The 21,560-nt window shown below is 39.5% G+C and overlaps 2 protein-coding genes across 2 annotated transcripts in view; one reads left to right on the forward strand and one right to left on the reverse strand.

Moving 5' to 3' along the window:
* LOC145988360 (uncharacterized) overlaps positions 1–21,560 on the reverse strand; it is a 320,576-nt gene that overhangs the window by 117,239 nt on the left and 181,777 nt on the right. The window lies entirely within an intron of this gene.
* The window catches only part of LOC145988359 (putative glutathione-specific gamma-glutamylcyclotransferase 2), a 49,364-nt gene continuing 41,828 nt past the window's right edge, over positions 14,025–21,560 (forward strand). The window contains exons 1-2 of the mRNA XM_083123234.1: positions 14,025–14,399; positions 14,693–14,728. Coding sequence (XP_082979360.1) covers positions 14,247–14,399; positions 14,693–14,728 — 189 coding nt within the window. The 5' untranslated portion in view covers positions 14,025–14,246. The remainder of the gene's footprint in view (positions 14,400–14,692; positions 14,729–21,560) is intronic.

Consider the following 21,560-nt stretch of genomic DNA (forward strand, 5'->3'; position numbering starts at 1 on the left):
AAACGAGAAAGAGGGAGTAAAATTCCCCCTGTCGATCAGCAAGACCCTACAGTGAGAAATAAATTCTGTTTAACGTTAAAAAATGTGCAAAAGCAATCACTTAAAGTGAAAATGACGTGTAGAATTAGATATTTCCAGAGCTTGAACATTTTCCGTCCCGAAAATTTCCCGACTTCCGGTCGAGAATGTCGGAATTTAAAAAATTTCCGATCCCGTCCCGACCCAAAAAATGCTGTCCCGCACACACCTCTAAAAACAATCACTGGAAATAGCGTGTAAAATTCGAGTTTTATGAAGTGTCGGGAAAAATAAAATATTTCTCGTCCCGAAAATTTTCCGATTTACTAGGAAAATGGTGAATTTTACCCGTCCCGACCAGAAATTTTCTATCCCGCACTTACCTAATGTGAACGAATAGTGCGAATTCAATTTCTATTGCGCTACAATGTAAAGCTTAGGGCAACCAAATGAAGAACGAAATTCTTTCAGGACAAAACGAACCTCGGGCTGTTGCCGGAAAGTATAGCAAAGAACATTCTCAATGAATTTAGTTAAATATAGACGTAAAAACGATGGTGTGCTCTTTGATTTGTTCATCCTCCGGAGATTTTTTTTTTAAAATAATAATTTCACATAACGATTTATATCGAAATACATATAATCGATGTGTGTTTGAAAGTCGATTGCGACTTTGTGATGGCGGCCAAAGTGGATATGGATATGTGACGACTGACGAGTTAAATGTTTTTTTTTTTTTACTGAAGACGACGTTGAGAAAGGTAAGTGACACACTGATTTAGTTCGATAATAGTACAGATAATGAAAAATAATGTTATAATTTACTTGCAGAGTTATTCATATTTACATAGTTATAAAAGTTATGCATTCCGAGGCAGTTTTTGGTAACAGTTAGATTTTTAAGAATGTACAAAATAGCATTGTATGTATCAACATTTTCTCCCGGATTTCATTATTAAACATGTTTAGGAACCTACGACCAAAAATTGGTTAGAGTATCACCATGAAATCGGGATGTAATAGATCGAACATGTGCCAGTTTTCTTTTCTTGGGGACCAAAAATTCAATTTTTGTGGGTCTCTTAATTGCAATTGAAATTATAAATTATTTCCTTGTTATGCATTATGAGAAACATCGACGATTTTTTCGAGAGACACTCTGAATCACACAACCTCAACGAAGAATGTTGAAAGAGTATTTTTCGTATCTCTCCAGGGTAAATGTTTACTATCCTTCGGACACCTATAACTTCTGAGTTTCGTCAATTATTGACATTTCTACTTACCTATCTGCTTCGCGGATCATTTTTTTAATGTGTATTCACGTTTTTTTTATCATTTTTTTTTTAAAAAGTGTTTTTGTAACTGAAGAACGTACGTTTCCGCAAATGGTTTGTGGGTCTATGTGACAATGGTTCGTGGGGCTATGCGGGAATGGTGTGTGGGGCTATGCGAGAATGGTGTGTGGGGCTACGCATATTTTTTTCGAAACCAATTTTTAACTATTCTAACCTATTGTGACCCTACCTAACCTAACCTTACCGGAAATGGATCGTGGGGCTATGCGTCAGTGGTTGAATTTCCGCTATGAAACATTCCCACATCACACAAAACACCTTCCAGATGTTAGACAATACTACAGGAACTTATTACGGTAAGTAGTTTCTTCTGTAGAAATGAAGAAATCTGTCCGAAGGATAGTAAACTAGTACCGATACGCTAACATGTTTGTAACTGTACAACGACACACTGTAGCAATTTTCCTGTTTCAATTTGTAATATGTATATTGTACTGATTGCAAGAGATTGATCTTTTACTTTTACTGGCATCTTCATTCTAGGTGAAGGCAAAGCAACTTCGGCTCTACAATCTACATCTGGGTCAGACAAGAGAATTGTAAATTGCCAGTTTCATGGGGGTAGTTTATCTGTTATTTCACGTCATCGGGCAAAAATTGAGAATAGACTGTTAGAAATACTTGAAAATCAGAAGCTTATTTTGGAAAATTTGAATCCAACATTGATATCCTCAAATCAGCCCTTGCCTGAAAATCTAAAGCTTCCTTGTCAAAACAGAGGATGACATTCAGAGGGTGGAAGAGTGGTTAGTTTCTTCTCCTGAGCACATGAATCAGATGGTAAGTTGACATATTTCCGTGAGTGAAATCATTAATGTCAAACTTTTTTTGTGTGTGTGTGTTAATCGAGCAGTTAACATTTTCAGCATAATTGACTAGCTCAAAGTGGTATGTTGTAATTTAAGAAGGATGAATTACATTCTAAACTCCAAGGTGCTTCTTTTACATCAATATAAGTTTCACTGAAAAAATCATTTCAGTTTTCATTAAAATTCCGATCTTCGGGAGACATCTCAAATTCATTTATTTTGTTATTTTTCACATTTGTACTTACCTATTATGCATTGCTAAAGATTCTTTAAGGTGGGATTTCGCTTTTTTGACGAAAATAATTTCAATTTTGCACATATTGAGCAATTATTGTTCGTTCCTTTTTTCGCTTGCGTTACACACAATATGGTGGGTAAATCTTGACTAACGTTGTCTATCATCAGTGGGTGTGCAGTGTTTCCAACCTTCCTAACCAAAAAATAACTACTTCCCTAGTTAAAAGAAGGGTTATCTTAGTTACGGTAGGTTAGGTTAACATAGTTAAAAAAAGGGTTACATTAGTTACGTTACGTTAACTTTGTTAGGTTAACATACTCAAAAATCATGCACATTAAGATGCAGATTTACATAGGTTATGTAACGTTAACAAAGTTACAAATATGTGTGGTTGGAAACACTGAACGGGGGTTACGTCATGAAACGCTCACAACATCTGGTTTATGTAGTGGAAGGAAATAGAGGCAACAGCTTTTGTGCAGCAGAGACAGTGGCGTGCCCAAGGGGGGTTGATGGGGGTTATAACCCCCCCTTTCGCCCAGTATTCCTAAAAAATATAACGTCAAAGGTAGGAAAATATGACAAAATGAGGACTGACTACCAACAAAAGGTATACATAACCCCTCCCTTTCGAAAATCCTGGGCACGCCACTGAGCAGAGAGACAAACATTAATATAGAAAAATACATGATTTACCGGCCAAATAAATTGAACGATGGAAGAAAACACTTCCATGACCTTTCAAAAGTGTACAGAAACTCAGTTCCGTTCTGTAAAATTGAAGAAATACGTTTCCCGGAGATTGAAATTTTAAGATAAAATGTTTACCTTGTATCGCCCACAGTGCAGTCAGTGCTTCTTGATTGAATTAATGTTTCGTTGTAGGAATCATACATGAGTTTCATTGGAGGCAAAAACCTACAGCAAATTGAGTGAAGAATTCTGGATAAAATATTTTCTAATGCATTGGCAGCACGTCATAACTGGACTGGAGAACACAACAAAATACCTCTCCGACATTTGAAATTATTGGAACTTGTACTAAGTAAGTTAGAAGGCTGTTCTTTTCTTCTTTTTTCAATTGGTAACTAAATTTGGCTGTTACTTGTTGATGTAAAATCCAAATAATGTACATGATGGAAAGTTTTAGAACATTTAGTATTAACAGTAAGCATTCTTTTACATAAGTCTTTAAAAATCCTCTAATAAGGACATTTCAAAAATGTATTCTGAGAAGAAACATTTTTATTTAAAAAAACAACTTATTTGTTGTTTAATTTTACCATTGTTTTTGGTATATATTTTTTTTACTTCAGCTGTCTTATTTACTTAATAGGAAAAACTAATATTATTTCATGTAACACTGAAGTATTCTGCTTTTACTAGAACAGTGTTCATAAGTGCAAACTCATTTGTCACATTTCAGCAAGCCTGGCTCAGTTAGTTGAGCTTTCACTTTATATTCAGAAGATAGTGAGTTAGATCTCAGATGAGGCCAGGCTAGCCATGCAGTTTCTTCCCTGCAGTTTTACATGACTCACACGAAATGAATATTGTGGCAAATCTCTGTAATTCCTTTCTCATCCTTTCCCTACCATATATTCATGGGCTTCCGGATGGGGTGCATGCCCCCCCCCCCGGAAAATGAAAGTGAACCAAAAATTATGTATTTCACACACATAATTTCATTTTAGCCACAATAATATCTGTTAGGTGTTGCATGAACACCATAAATTCAAATTTGAGCAATTTGTTTTTAGGAAACAACACTATTTTTTGGGGAAAATGTGCCTTGTTTGCCTCCTACCCTGGGAAAAAAATACCTTCCTTGCCCCTCCCTGGAAAAAATCCTGCGGACGTCCATGCATATAGTATAAGTAACTGTCTAGATGTGAAGGATTAATGTCACCCCACATGGATAATATGTGAATATTAGTTTCCTTTCATGGGACAGGGAATAAGTTTAATCCTCATACTAAAGATAGGCCCAAGTACACACATCATATGGTATGTTACATTTGAGTTCATCCATGGATCTAACAGTTTGAATTGTTTCTAGTTTCAGTTCGAAGGAATTCATGTACAACAAATGCATCAGATTATGAAATACACTCAGTGATACAAAGCTGGTTCCGCTTTGTCAATGATAGAAATGGCAGCCGGGAGCAATGTAGAAAGGAAAAGGCAACTGCAGAAACATCAAGAAATAAGTAAAGAAGTAAAGACTGGTGATACTTTTTCAGCAAGATATGAGAGACGAGTCATTTCTAAAGCTGCAGAAATTATAATGAGTGAATTTCATGAAGTCCCTTCTGTTTCAGGATCTACAGACATAATTCAAAGTGGTTCTGTTGTTCAGACTACAAGTTCATTTGACTGTATCAAATCTATACTTTTGAATGAAAATGAGAATTGTATTGTGGGAACAACCTCACCTGATGATTGCTTCTTAATGAAAGATGGTGGGTGATGTTGTTGTTGTAAACTCCATTGAAAAGGATTGTAGTAATGGTTTGTACATATAATTTAAATTGAACATTTTCATAAACAAATTGGACATTTTCACTTCACCTCTTCCAAGCAGTAGATTGTTTATGTTTAAGTTAAAAGAATGTAAGAACAGAGTTATTGTATCCTCAAGTTTTTTACATAAAAAGTATATTCGTATATTCTTACAGCAGATTTCGCTGACACATCAGCATTTGGATGTATTCCATTTTGTAATAATAAGCTATTCTATTGAAATGACATTGTGTTCTTTGACACCTAAATTGTCGACCTCTTGCACCTTTTTTCCTTCAATAAATACAATAGCATCTTGCTACTTTTTTTGTAATGTATGACGGTAATTATAGTATATGTAAAATTAGTTTTGCTTATTGGCTCTGCTAAGAAATGTTTTACTTTTATAATGATAAATACATAAGTTTTTTTTATCATTCCTTGTATTCTTCTCCAGTGCTTGAAAATGTCTTAATAATATAATCTTAATACATTTTTATACATACAAGAAATGATGCAATTGTTTGTAAAATATTTATTAATATTATAAAGAAACTTGCCAAAAGTATTAACATTGGCATGTTGGTTTGGGTATTAATGGTTGGGAAGTTTTTCCACTGTATTAGCCCAGTGCTGGGAAATAGATTTGGTTGGAAGATGGTTGGCAAAGTTTTTCCATTGTAGTTGGGCCAACGTTGGGAAATTGATTTGGTTGGGAGATGGTTGGCAAAGTTTTTCCATTGTAGTTGGGCCAACGTTGGGAAATAGTTGGTTGGGAGATTGATGGCAAGGCGGACATCGCCAACAGTTCGCCAACGGTTGGCACAAAAAATTTGTAACCATTTACCAACGTTGGCCCAACCTTTGTGTGCTACATGGATTGTTACTTACTATTGGTCGTGATTTTGAAGTCTCGTCTCTCGTTGGACGACGCAGGCAGCTACCAGAAATAGTAAGGCAAGATTTCGTATGCAAGTTGCTTCGGTAAAAAATACGATTGATTTCAGCGCTTACGCCGCTCTACCCTCTCTGGCTCTACTGTTCCTATACTCTGTCGGGACGCGCTAGCAAGCGGCGTGGAACCACCCACTCTGGTAGCGACTCGCTGTTGCCGGATTGACCTACTTCAGGATTTTCGCGAGCCCACAGAAACATGAGGAAGGCTGAACTACTGCAGCTCCTTATGTTACACAAACCCCAGTTCCCCATATATCGAATAGACAAGCTTGCAGAAGAAGCGGGACATACGGTGGTCCGTCTCCCGCCTTATCATTGTATGTACAATGCAATCGAACTTATTTGGGCACAGGTCAAAGGGCTGGTAGCACAGAGGGACACTTTGCCACCTTTTACACCGTCTAAAATTTTGCAATTGACAGAACAGGCTATCGGGGATGTGACAGCAGATAGGTGGCGTTCGGCTATAGAACACACAAGGAAGATTATTTCCGAAGCATGGGAAAAGGAGGGAGTTGAAGAGCAGCAAATGGAGGATTTTGTAATTTCACTTGGGCGGGAAGACAACAGTGACAGTAGTAGCTCAGATGAAGATGTTCCTTTACCAACCAACAATGAAGATGATCTTGGGATAGCGCCACTGCAATGGTAGGCGGTAAGCAAAAACAACTGATTCTTTAACTACTACTTCTGTTCTTTCATTCATTTTTTATGTTTTTACAATAAGGTAGCTCAAAGCATTAATAACACATGTACCAAATGTATCATTAATGTTAAGGAAATCGAGCAATTGCCAAGCGTTTCGCTGTAATTTATTGAACTCTGTATTGCCAGAGCCTGTATTGTCATATAGCTCCCAAATTATCTCACTTCACACACCCACATGTACCTCCCCGATGGCACAGTGGTAGGGTAAGTGTTGTCGCCTTGTAATCAAGTAATCCTGGGTTTGATACCCTGTCGAGGCACATAGTGGTTCGGATCCAACTTCAAACTGTAGGTCCATTCCAGATTAGCCGTAGTGTGCTTAAAGTGGACTTTAAAACACCAACTCAATCAATCAATTCACACACAATTGATTTGTTCTTGATAAATTCTTCTCCGTAATACAGTAACTAAGTTCTGTAAAATTCTGTTTGAGGTGATTTTTTGTAGGTTCCTCAAAATATAATTTAAGAACGTGTTAACGAAACGAAGTTGTACGTAATTTGCCCTAATTTTCAAGAAATACATTTCATTTGTACGTTCTGAAGCTTCAACAATCGCGGCGTGACAAAGAAGGCAAAGAGAGGCGGCATGAAATCAAAGGACAACGATTTGCCACAGTGTTGTTCATAACACAAGACGCATTTTCTTTTGTTGGTAATTGTGATACGATACAACAGAAGTAAAAAGATGCCGGTAGCTGATGCTTGCAATGTACCATAATAAAAAAAACACAACAAATGTTCTTTCAGTGAAGATTTTCGGTTGCTGTGTAGAGCAGGAAGATAAAATGTTTCATGCTTGCCAGAATGTAAAATTCACACGGGAAGTTAATGTCAACCTACAAGAAACTTCAGATTCAAACTTCTAGATTCGTTAATTTATCACTTTACGACGGAAATAACACATATTAGCATACTGATAAGTACGTGCTTAATTTCGCGTGACGCTTTTTTCCCGAGCTTGCCAACAGCTGACTAGCCTGTCCGTGTGTTTGTGCGAACGTGGCAACGTAGAAACCCCCCAGCCACATGGCAGCCAACGAGGAGACAGAATTTGGTCACGTTCTGCCGTTCTGCGTTCTGATTGCACGCCGCTTCTTATCGCGTCCGTACTGTACCGTCCGGACACCTAAAAATCTATGCCTTGAAAACTACCAGGATCCAATCATACAGAAATTCACGAAAATATTAGACAAATTGCCGAGCAATATATGTGCATCCCGCTGTACCGAGACAGATTTCTGACCTGTCTCGAATTTTTGATACGAGACCGAAACAAAAATGACTGGTATGACAAGACGAGGCTTTGGTATTCGAAAATCAAAATTAACATACTACGCCACTTATTCATACAAACCAAACATATGTCTATCTCAAAACATCTCGAAACGATGTGCCAAGCAGAGAAACGTTATAAATAAAAGTTGTTTACCTCAATGACATAGACATACTACTCAATGACCTTGATATACAGTGGAACTTCGTTGTGGTGGCACGCTGTATATATTTATGTTATCTATTTTTAGACTCTAGACAAAACCGAGACACCATTTGAGACCGAATAAGTCTCTCTCGTTCTCGATCTCTTCTCGTTCTTGTCTAGTCGAGACATGAAAACTTTGTTCTAGAATACAACACACATGTCTTTGCCGTTGCGTAGATACCAATTTTCGTTTCGTCTCCCTCTCTCTTAGCATCACGTGTTCTACCCTGCTCGCCAACCTTCGCTATTGTTGCAATATTGTCATTCCATTCCTGGACACACTCGCGCAAACATAATTGAAAACAATTGAATAGCGCTTCAGCTCGCGGTTCACACCGTTCGGCAGGGACGGTAATGTGGCAATATAGCACGGCGTATTGGTTGCTTCTTTTATGCAGTGCATGTTCATTGGCTAGCTAGTAACTAGTGTTGCCAACTGTAATAATGAAGCACTATTTCTGTCACGGAAGGCGAAAGGCAGGTAAAGTGGCGGTGAGTTTTGTTGGATTGGAAGCACCATATTTTTATTTTATACTAAGTATTTGACCGGTTTGACGTGTGCGAGTGTTTCTCAACTGTAGACAATTTACCGAATCCATAGCTGTGTTCAATGTTATCTACTGGTTATAATCAGGGCTAGGATTTATAGGTAAATAAATACTTTTAGTTTGACGAAATATCGCTGAAATTTTGTGATATCTTTGCGAATAGTAATGTTTGTAGTGATTTAAGGTACATTTTATTGTCAATATTTTTCCATATTTCTAACTTTAATAAATACTTACTTTTACATATTTAAGGAAAATATACTTAATTTTACATATTTCAACAGGTTAAATTCACAAATTGTTCATATTTCATAATTTTGGAATTGTTCAAAATAAATAAATTATGTGGCTCCAACAGCATTTCAACTCTTGGCTCCGGCACGTGTTCTTGTAGAAATTGCATAGAGGAGGCTGTCATTTTTGCTGCTTAATGCGATGCATATTGTTTTCTGTGTTAAAATTGCCATGCTTTGATGGGTGACCAAGTTCATAGCAGGGCCGGCGGAAGGGGAGGGCGAACCGTGCCACCGCCCAGAGCGGCAAATTTTCAGGGCGGCAAAATTTGAAGAGAAGAAAAAATAAGCCTATTGGAAACTGTGGTCGAGCGAGATATTCTTTTGCGCTTAATAGTATTGAAATAGCATAAGAAGTCTCATTATTTATTTTATATTTTGATGTTTTACTTACGAATATATTGATTTTCAATTTCCCGTTGCTGCGTAATGACGGGGGGGTTTCGAAATGGAGCGGCATCTGCCGCCACCGCCCAGGGAGGCAAAATTACTAGCGCCGGCCCTGGTTCATAGCAAAAGAAAAAGTCGCGCACCTTATTGTCTAGTGGCAGTATATGTACTTGTTATTGTTGTGGAAGCCGGCATCCTTTGTAAATGTACAACAAAGGCAACCGACTGTCGCCGATCACAGAGAGGAAATAATAATACTGCTTGAGGAGGAGTGTTGTGGTCCAATTGTCGCGGTTTAACACGTTGGCATGTTATTATCTGCCGTTGCAGTTCCGTACCAGTGTATACGGGTTTTGGGAGTGAACAGTTAGAACGTCACCAGTGCATTAATGCAATGAAAAATAATATATATATATTTTTATTTTGTTTGAAATCACTCAAAATAAGAAATCGTATGAAGAAGTCTTCTTTGCACATTCTTGGTAATTTTACATGTGTGTTAGTTCATATTTTGCTAATTTTTAGTCCATATGTATGTAGCTACATACAAAGCCACTTGTTAGTACATATTAATCCTAGTCCTGGTATAATGCATGACGTTTAAAACTCAACGTTAGATAGACCTGAATTATCTAATTTTCTTGTTGTACGTAACAGCTGTGCATCGCACTGCAGCGATTTTTCTATTTGCTCCATTAGCAACAGTGCTTCTTGAGTTGTGTCGCGCATCGCACGGCAGAAATATCTGTGTTGGACTCTACCCTTGTAGATTTACTCAACAGGTAAACAGTTAAAGCAATTTGTATAACCCTAAAATGATATTTGGGATTTTTTTTGTGACGTCGTTCAAACTAGGTAAGTTTGTATTTAGAAATCTTTTGAATGAAGTCATAATCGCAACTAAAACGTCTTAATGTATTCACCTGTTATTTACTAATTTAGGTCTATTTAATAATGATTTTCTCGCTAGAAATGAACTGTCAAGTTTGTCTGCTGTACATTCCAACTTTTTTGATGTATTAATTTGAAAGATTGTCATTGTGCTAAAAAATCATAGGAGTACTTGAATACGAGATTCAAACCGCGAGCATCAAAAACCCTGAGATTTCTGTCTTGTGGTTCAGTCTATTTCAACAAATTTCGTGGTCTCCTGTGCCGCGTTTTTCCCGTCTCACTTTTAGATATTAGGGAACCAGTGGGACCATCCCCTAGGTGTCCGATCGATGGTCTGGTTCCTCTATACCTTCACTACGTTGAGCTTCAAATGCTACATGCTCATTCTGGACTCCACATCGCGCTACGACGCCAGGGGTCCCGGGGTCGAATCCCAATCTGGGCATGGATGTTTGTGAGTGTCCATTCATCAATTTCATCATGTCATCACTCATCTTCATCTTAGAAAATTAGCCAAAAGTGGCACAAAAAGCAAAGTAAAAATAAAACAAACCAATCAATCATTGTCGTCTAGGTCTTGACGGGAGAGTCCGTGTCGTTTGCGCCGAGGCTTCTTATCGGTTCATTTGCGCCGCGACATATGTCAAGACCTTCCTTGGTGGGTTTCCCCACAATCGGGAGTGTCATTACCGCCGCGCGCACGTGTGTCTATGACGTTGCCCAGCTGTAGCTGTGTTTATCTACGATTGAAAAGGAAGTATTTATAATATTTTTAACGATTTAATGTAGTGTATAAATGATTAATAGTTAATAGGCTGCTTTATGTATTTTGTGTTGTGGAATAAAATTGATGCAAGTAATCCTGTGTAACGTCTTTTGAAATAAGCAAAGAAAAGTCATATTTGACTCTCTGGATAGGTTTAACATTTCAGTGTAAACACAGCTGTGCAACGTCATAAACACACGTTTGTTTGTTTGTTTGTTTGATTTCATGCATTATGCACCATGTTCCCATAAACACACGTGCGCGCGGCGGTAATGACACTCCCGATTGTGGAAAACCCACCAAGGAAGGTCTTGACATATGTCGCGGCGCAAATGAACCGGTAAGAAGCCTCGGCGCAAACGACACGACACCTTGAAAGGACACGGTGCAGCAGGGGTGCCTACAGGAGGGGGTTTCATGACGCGCCCGCAGTTTTTCTACCTAGCTGTGGGTGATCGCGTCGATAGGGTTGAAATGAAACACCACCTCATGCCTTTAGAATCGGTTTGGATTGTGGTTGGGGGGGGGGGGTTTGCTGTTCGCATTAACACAAGGTGAGTCAAGCAGACAAACTGGGAAGAATAAGGTTCAGTACACTAACAATGTTTTGGACGTTTTATGTTAGCAAACATGAAAGTGCGCCTAAGTACCTAAAGTAAACATACCCATATTGTTTAAATATGTCTGCATTATATTGTTCCGCAAATTTTGTTTGACCAAAATAATTTGAGTAAATAATTCGGCTTAAAGGGGGAGGCGAATGTTCTACTTCCTTGGGGGGAGTGCGTCATACGCCTTCCAGGGGATGGGCACCCCTGCCGTGAAGATACAACGGGCAACACTTTCTCGATCTAGGCCACGGTGAAGGTGATGTGATCAGTACCATCCTTCACGCTCATGCATGAGAGGTTGGGCGAGTTTCAGGAGTCACACAGCCTATCATTATACAGGAACAATGAAGGATAAAATCATACCTGAGATCACCCACCACGGGAACCGAACCCGGTACCTCCCACGTGGCAGTAAGATGCCCTACCGACTAGTCCATCGCAGGCATCTGTTTCTACATTTCTTTTAATACATTAAAAACTAATGTTTCAGAACGTTATTTTCTTCCTTTCAACCTCTATATTTCAATGTAAGTGTTTGAAACGTGTCGTGTGTCGTATTACTTCTCTCTTTATGCGAACCCACTCAATACAGAAGTGTAATGGATGATATATCTCCATGCGGCATCTGCTTACGTCCTTGAAAAGCATTATCAATGCAGCCGCTTGGCTAACTTGCGGTTCTATTCGCCTCCCATTGAGTTTTATCTTCTTCCCACCGACCTGTCCATGAACACCTGTTGAATGCAAGTGGAGTGTTTGCTTTATTTTTAGCTGTATCTGCGATAAGTGAGAGCTGATAACAAGACTGATAAGGGAAGGGTTATAGGCATGGCCAGACCACGTGCTAGGTCAGTCGAATTCTGGAAAACTTTTTACCGACCAAATTTTAGCATTTTCAAATGTCACCACTGATCACATCCCCTGAAAATGAACTAAAAAATACCAAAAACAAGCATCATAAAAACATCATTAGCAGTAGCGGCGATTTAGTGCCAAGACTGAGGGGGTTGGGAGGACACTTTCTCTTTGTAGGCAAGGCTTAGCAAGCATTAAGATGCTATAGTGAAGGGCAAAAACTGGCAAAAGAAGGGGGGGGGAACTGCCCCCTAATCGCTGCCACTGATCAATGGTATTCATTTGTCTTTTAATGATCCAAAAATTTGCCGATTGCTTTCATATTACCTTTTATGCATTTTTTCGAAGTATGGCATATTTCTTTCAGTGCTTTATATTCCTGACTGCAAAGTTTTGATATCTCTTTACATATTCTTTACATATTTATTATATCAGTAAGTTTCAATATTGCCTTGCTTTTCGATAAAAACTGGGGGCCAGAGTCACTTTTCTGGATGGCACGAGCCACCCTGCCCCTATTAACGCCGCCACTGATTTTTGGTTACTATTTCTACCTGCATTGTATGAATCTATGTCTTGTGTATAATTTAAATGTATACCTAATATTATATTTTTTAAAGTATTTTGCTAACTTTAATTACAATTTACTACCTTATACATAACCGTTATTCTCGAATTTGGATATTTGTATTTATTATTTTACACCATATATTCATAATTTACAACTTATTTACTTGCTCACTCAGATGAGGCCAGGCCGGCTCGGTAGCTCCGTGGTTTGAGCAATGGCACGATATGCGGGTTCGAGTCCTGGCCGAGCCTGCATTTTTTGCTGAAAATTTCTACGTCAGAGTATTGCGACGGCTATTGTCAAAAAGAGAATCAACTGCTTCTTGTAACATCCTCTTTTCGTTACGAATCATAATTTCAGGAGGATTTAAACTTAATAGCTTTCTCTAACTCCATTCAGTAACGGAATTATTACTTTTTTAAAAAAATCATCCTTCTGCGACAAATTTAATTGTATCAATTAAGGTTGTGGTCGTGTTACAGTTTAAATATTTAAATTCCCTGTACAAGTGTCTGTCACGTTCGAATCCCTTCACGAAAGCAATTATATTTAATAATTTTATTATTCTAAATACGGGTTTTTATCAACCTGGTCGCATGGTTGATTTTTTTTATTTGTATAAACCTGTTAGCCTGGTCCCAAAGAGTCTCTGTGCACAAAGTGTGCTATTTTTTTTCTAGTCTTTCTTTATTTGTCACTGCTGTTTACGTAAACAGGTCAATTTGGCACTGAAGCAGTTCGGAGACCAATGATGTTCACGTGCTAGTCAGCTGATGCAAGAGTCAAGACTACAGAGAACCAGTCTCCAAATTGCTATCGCTAACTCGTCTACAAGTTCCGAATTATGTGGCCCGTGTGGTAGCAATGTTCAGAAACACACCCATACCAGCCTTAGTGAACATAGTTAGAGATTCGACACGGCAAATTATGAAAATAAATCTACTTGACGTTGAAAATATCCGCCCGTGTTACATCAGCTGAGTCGGGACGGCGTTACCTCATTGGCGCGCTCGGAGCTGACGTACCCGACACGTCACGGACACTTCCTACTCTCCCTCCCTTTTCGCGTTCGCCGAATTGACTGTCGGGGTGAGCAAGGAACGTTTCGCGCCATGAAGATCGTCTGCTAGCAGTTGTGTTTTGTGTGCACGTGTTGTTTATTTGTCCCGTACCGAGTGGGGGAAAGTGAGGGGCACATGTGTCCATACATGAGGAACCTTAAAGCTTCCAGCACCGACGTCACGAAATGGAGGAACAGTCCGGTTTATGGATCTTCGGATACGGATCCTTATGTTGGCATCCCGGTTTCGAGTTCCAGGATTCAGTTCTCGGATTCGTCAGAGGGTTTTCGAGACGATTTTGGCAAGGGAACACCACGCACAGAGGAACGGTGGACAAGGTAAGTTTTCGACAAACCCATTGTTGTTATCCTAACGATCCTATTGTTGAGCATATGGCCGTGATTCTTTAACTAAGGGTAGCATTCTTGGGCTGACGTGTTAAACACTACCTTGACCTACTTTCTTAAAAACTATGATAATGCAATGCCTTCGTTTGCTTTTGAATAACTCTTCACTGTTGAACGAACAGAATCGTATTTGCCAAGCGTACACGTTTCGTCCTGCCTTGTATTGATCTATTTTTCACCCTCGTGTGCCTTACCCAGCTGATAGTGTTTTGTCTTCTTTACAGCCTGGCCGAGTCGCAACATTGGTGGAAGATAGAGAGGTAAGAAGTCATATTTTTACAATATCAAGTTGCACAAAAATCACAGAAATTGTAAAAAGGGTACGTTTAACATAAGGTCCAAAATCGCTTGTAGCGACGCGACCGTTAAGCAGCAAGTTCCATAACAGACTAGCAGAGCTGGTATGCGACTTTGAGCCTTATTGTTTCCCGCTTGCACGTGATGTAATCGCGCTTCGGTAAACATTTCCTGGGATGTTTTTCTGAAGTTTTCAGTAGGTTATTCACCTTTCTCGCCCTCCCTCTCCCATTATTGTCCGTTCTTTTAGTCAGTTATAATCATAACCTTGCTCATGGACTGCTGGAAGGTGTAATTAAGCCTGATCCTATCTATTTATATGCGAGATTAAAGTTGCCGCTCTCCCACCCCAGCTGATGCACATTTCAAGGCTGTACTGTTTCGCTTCACATATTTGTATCGCATGGTTAATCTTGTCGAACGTTTTACACGGGACTCGGACTCACGATCTCTAGTTTCTATTATGATTATCATTCTGTTAAAATGTGGACAGTGCAGTATTTGCTGGTAAAACTAGATTTCGACACATTTATTTTTATGTGCAGTGCAAGAAAATAAAAATGTCTGTGGTTCATTTTGAGCAGTGATTACGAGTTCAGATTACGAGGGGAGGGAATATTCTCTGGGGGTTCTCTCACGTTGAATATACCAATAAAAACCATAAAATGCATATTTTGACAGAAAGAGCATTTATTTGTCTAGTTTTTGTTGTTTACTAGGAGGGCGGGGCTTCGCCCTTCTGGTGTTGTCAACGTCAGCAGCTTGGATATTTGCCCCCTTCGGAGGTCAAGTAGGGTCACTTGTTCCACTCGAACCTCTCCTAACGGAACAAGGAAAAATTATCAACTTATTCTTCCCTTCTAATTTTGATTTGTATCTATTCTGATGTTCTTTCCCTGTTGTCCTCTTTTCAACTTCTCTCTCCATTTCCTGTCTTGGTGTCAATTCGTTCTTGCTTCCTTGTGAACTATATTCCTCTTCTCGTTTTATGCTTTATTTGATTTTCCCTCCCCTCCCACCCCTCTATCAGTCTCCAATTCCTTCTCTCTCATTTCTCCTTAACCTATCTTCATGCCTTTATTTTTCTTTCAAGTTCTCTTCTCGTGTCTATCTGTCTTTCTTCCCCATTTTTGTCCGGCTTCTTTAATTCTTTCTCTCTCTCTCTCTCTCTCTCTCTCTCTCTCTCTCTCTCTCTCTCTGCCTCGCGTCCTTATTTCTTTATTTCCCCCTTTGTCGTGTTTTATTTCCCTTCTCTCTCTTTCGTCTAATTTTCTTCCATTTCCTCATTCAGTACCGTTTCTTTTATAGCTGGTATAGTAACGTCGTCTCCCTGTAGTCAACGGGTCCCGAGTTCGATACCCAGTGGAGGCACATAGTGGTTCGGATCCCATTTTAAACTGTAGGTACAGTCCTGGTTAGCCTGTCTGTACATGAAGTGAACTTAAAACAAAAGCTTTTAAAAATCCTTCCATATCTCTCTCTCTCTCTCTCTCTCTCTCTCTCTCTCTCTCTCTCTCTCTCTGAGGAAACTTTCACACCAAAGCGAAACGTCACACCGAAGTGAAAAGCGACACGAGTCTCTCCACTCAATAAAAGAGCATTGCGAATGCGCGACCAACAAACCGAAACGACCCAGACCGAGCGACGCGTGCAGCTAGTCGTGTCGCTTTGGTATGAAAGATTGCTCTTATTTCTGAAGTATCGTTTCCAAGTAACACGCCTCACTTAGAAGTCACCCTTCAGAAATAAATGCAATCTTTCGTATAACTGCACGTGTCGCTCGGAGTTGGCCGTTTTCTCAAATGTATCGGACCAACTCGGTTTGTTGGTCGCGCATGCGCAGTGAATGTTTCTCCACAAACTGAATGGAGCACTTGTCGCTTCTATTGATCTTTGAAGTTTGGCAATGTTTCTTTTAAGTCCACCTTATATACAAATGGGACTGTGCCTACAATGTTAACTGAAATCTGAACCAATAATCGTAAAGATTCAAATACGAACGCGTGTCCCAGCAGATGTGACTGGCCTAGTCAGATTATTATTTCTTGAAATGTTACTCATCCCCATAGGCGCACTGGTGTCAAAATTTTCCGTCTTTGGACAATATAATTTTTTCTCAATTTTCCTATTCATAATTGCTCAATTTTTTTTCTAGTAAACATTTGTGGGTGCGTCTATGCTCATCCCAATATAAGAAATGTGTGCACGTGCACAGTGGCGTACCAGAAATTTCATAAGAGGACTTTTGGTGCTATGCATTCCTTCTTTTAGCAGTTACTTGTATATTTTGCTATCTTTCCTTGCATTTGAAGTTATTTTTGTTAGGGGAATTGGGTCAAAGGCCCCAAAGCTGTTTGGTGGTTTGAGTATTGTGCAAAATTTATGTTTTTGGTTTGTTTTATTATTGTTATTATTAAACTTGTGTTTAAATAATTTCGAGGAAAGATCGAGATGTTCACTTCGAGACTAAGACAAGAACGATATAGGCATTTGTACCCAGAGCCTCGCTCCGGAGGGCAATTCTCACTAGAGCAGATTTCCCCTTACCCTCAAGGGTGAGGGCATATGGGTTCACCGGTTTATGATGGTCAAATGGTGGATCCGTGAGGGTGAAGGTAAAATAGACCAGTAGAGTGTGAAGTTGAGGGGCTAATCAATAAGGGTGAAGGTCAAACTGACCAGTAAGGATGCCGACAAGGGTGACCAGTGAAGGCAGAGTTTGATCTATATCCCACATAGGGATATATATGTATGTTCTTTTGTTACGAGGTATAAGGGTAAAATTTAACTACAAAATGACCATGAATTGGGCCTTCGTGAAAAATTTAAGGGGGTGTTAGAGGTGTGTGACTGACGCTAGACGAGGAAAAGACAAGACATTTGTAACAATTTACGATTGATTGATTGAGTTAGTGATTTAAGTCCACTTTATACACAGTAAGGCTAATCGGGATTGGACCTACAGTTTAAAGTGGGATCCGAACCAGTATGGGCCTCCACCGGGTATCGAACCCGGGACCCCTTGATTACAAGGCAACGACGCGCCATCGGAGAGACTAACAATTTACGAGACACGATGAAACCAAACCAATATATTTTTAACATATTAACATGAATAGTTTAAGGTGGGCATAGAGAAATAGTTACATTTTTTTACATGCAAACATTTTAAACAAAAGATGAGCAAAGAAGAAGAAATTATATACTATTTAAAACGTACGAGATGTAGCGAATAGTGTGTATTCATTCCAGTAAATCACGCTATGTAGTATTTGTGGAGAGGAACAAACGATATTTTGCAAATCATCAAAACATTGCACATCCTGTTTTTTTTCTTTACAGGGTCAGAGTGTTGATGAACTTTTAATGTGGCAACGAGCCATCTGTAGATCAAAATACATTTCTCCAAGAATTGTGTTGCGCAATATATTGTATTAGACCTTTGTCAGATGTTAGTTTTCAAAACGGCGATGTTTGCTAGATTGGATTTATTTTACTTCGCTTTCCTGCAACTTTTGGCTAATCGCAACGATGAGGATGAGTAATGATTTGATGAAAGACACACAAATAACACCCTTCATTTGACGTTATATATTACAGCTGCTCTCAGTATTGGTTAATATCGTCTTCGTGTTCTACATATTTAAAGCAACTTCAACATTTCTGCAATGCTGCTTTATTAAAAATACTATTGTATTAAAAATTCTTTGTATAAATTAGTTGATTTTTCATCCAAGAACTGCCGCTTGTTTAAAAACAGCACACGATAATATAGGACATTTCATTAAGATTTCAACTCGTCTGTTCTGCTGGGTGATACATGGAGAGAATACATTATCAAGTGGGCATTACTCAGGTATTGCTTTACGAAATCAAATAATATGAGTACGTTTTCAAGCATTACACATTTCAAATGCGAATGAATAACACGAGAAAACAGTAGGATACTACAGTCTACTACTAGATGGCACTAGGTTTCAAAGTTACGACATACTTAAATATATCACAATTTACAGGGAAAATATGTAATTATGCTACATTAGATAACACGTACTAAAGTAGTCGCACTACACATATCGCATGCAATGTATTTTCAATTACCCGATAGGACAGAGAAATTAAGAGTGTCAAATTCTCATTTCTCAGAGTTTGTCGCAAGATAATTTTACCGTAGTGAAATTTGATGCACATAGACTAACTATGTGTGCACGTGCACAGTGGCGTACGAGAAATTTCATAAGAGGACTTTTGGTGCTATGCATTCCTTCTTTTAGCAGTTGTATATTTTGCTCGGCGAGTTGCTGTTTCCTTGCGAATATTAAATATACTGATAAACTACGAGGAAAACAACATTCACGTGTTTTTTTCGTAGGCAGTGGCGTGCTCAAGGAGGGTTAGTGGGGGTCACAATCCCCCCCGGCCCAGTATTTCCTTTAAAAAAGTACATCAAAGGCAGGAAAAGGTGGCAAAAAGGGGGCTGTCTACTAATAAAGTATACGTATCCCTCCCCCTTTCGAAATTCCTGGGCACGCCACTGGTTGTAGGGTAGGGAAATTCTATTGTCGCATCGGCATAACTACGGCTCTAGTATACGGATTGGGTTTAGGGCAAATTTGTCGTAATTCTTGCTGCCACGATGTGCTTTCAAACAAGAAATGTCATGTCCGGAAAATGTGGTAGATGCGAAAAACGTGTGGATCAACTAGTGCATCTCGCCGCTCGATGAACGAAGCAACCATGTTTGGGCCATAATGCTCATCCTGAGACAATTGTGGTGAATTGATTCTGAAACATATGACACATTTGCAGGTCAATAACTTTAGACTCTCAGTGGCGTGAAATTGGATTCTCAGATTCCCAGAACCTCGGCGTTTTAGCTGTCTTGACTTCGATAAGCGAGTCGGCGTGCTTCTACGCAACACCTGTAATCATCTGTGAAGACCACGGCAGCTTTCTTGGATAACTTCTTTCTTCGATACGTCAGCAAACACCCAGCTGTCACGTTCAATGCCAGCTTCATCAAAAGCAATTCAAGGAACTTTCTCTGTTGACGTTAAAGAGGAGACAAGTGTCAATCGCCAAGAAGGATAAAGAGCGCTAATAAACGAAAGGAGAAAGAGCACAGATATTACCACTTGTATGTTTCTCCACTACATTGGAATTATATATATATATATATATATATATATATATATATATATATATATATATATATGTATGTATGTATGTATGTATGTATACATATATGTAAAATTTTTATTATTATGCAGACACACACACACAGAGTGGTAATTGAAGAACCTGTGAAAATAAATTCGCCCCTCTGCTCTGTGCATACCTCTTTCTGGTTGCTAATATTTGACACTTTGGGGGAGCGGGCCATTTAGCCTACAGTATATGTGTGTATATAATATGGAGTCATGAGAACAATTTGGAAGGTACTTGAAGAAGAAGCAGGCTCCGGTCTCCGAAATCGTATGTAGGTCTACATTTTTATGTGTTTATGTAAGGTTGTTAGTGCTCTCGCCTTGGCGGGAGTGGTCCCAGGTTCCATTCCCGAATGAGACCCAAGAATTCCTGTATTGATTCAGCATTGTGAGCACAGGAGAGCTACTTGAAAATTAGAAGTAGCCAGTTTAAATCTAGAAATCCAGAAAAACAGCATCGGTGGGACTCGATGCGCTGACCATGAAGTTAAAGTCCTGATTCGAACGCCACTTGACTCCAAAGAAAGTTCAGAAAGATCAGTTTCCCTCTGACAACCATATTTCAAGTCCACGTGGAGCCCATTATATCCTCTCCTCAAAACTTTCCCACCAATAGAGTCCATTTTAGAAACTGACAGCACTTGTCAAGTCCACGTGGAGTAAATGAGATAGTGCCAATTCAGTTTCTTTAGAGATTTCATAACGTGATGATGCGGTTATCTTTGCCAGGTTGTGTTATTGTGTTGTGCTATTTTTTATATATACGTCGTCGCAGTTCGTGTTGGATGTCTAAACACGGCAGGTAAAAGTGACAACAGAGCTTCTCAGAAAAACAGGTGCTGGCTAGAAAGCAGATACGCATCCGGTCGGCTATCTCTCGAGTTATGCCAAAGATACCGAACTGGCGTTCGAATCAGGACTTCAACTTTACTACTTCTTCCAAGGTTTCGGTCAAAATGCAATTTAAACCTCCTTCCCCCCATTTGAAGGACAGTCCAATTGGCTCGTGGTCTTCAATCTTCAGAAACTGCTATAACCCATCTGAAACCCTGGTGCCGGAGCAGTGGCGCTAGTGTCGATAGTTAAAGTTACGGAGAAGCCTGTAGTTCGCATATTTTCCGAGGTTTCAGAAAGCTTGGTGGATCTATAGGTGGGGGATGTTTGCTCGAGCCTCGGAGCTAGGTAGGGGATGCTCTATGTTTAGGATGGTGACAATCAGACAGCTGAGGGGATGCTTTGCAAATGAGGTGTACCATACCCCTGCACCCCTCCTCACTCCGGGCATTTTCTCAGAGTATATTTCGTCGCCGTGTCTCCGAAGGTCACCGAATCATGCTTTGTGTGGAAAGTAACAGGCGAATGACCTCTAAAAGTCTTTTCGATTCCGCCCTAACCTAGAAATCGGCTCCTTATTATGTCCAAGGTTTTGGCAGCGTGGGAACTCCCTTGGTACCACAACACATATCGCACGAGCTCGATAATACACGTTGCACCTCTGTGTAAGGTGGTGTCACTTCCTCTTCCCCGATAGGTGGGTGCATGGACTGAGTTGACGAGTCGATTCTTTCGAGCTGGAATCACATGAGCC

This window comes from Lepisma saccharinum, chromosome 5, assembly GCF_977018435.1.
Source record: "Lepisma saccharinum chromosome 5, izLepSacc3.1, whole genome shotgun sequence".
In the NCBI taxonomy this organism is placed as follows: Eukaryota; Metazoa; Arthropoda; class Insecta; order Zygentoma; family Lepismatidae; genus Lepisma; species Lepisma saccharinum.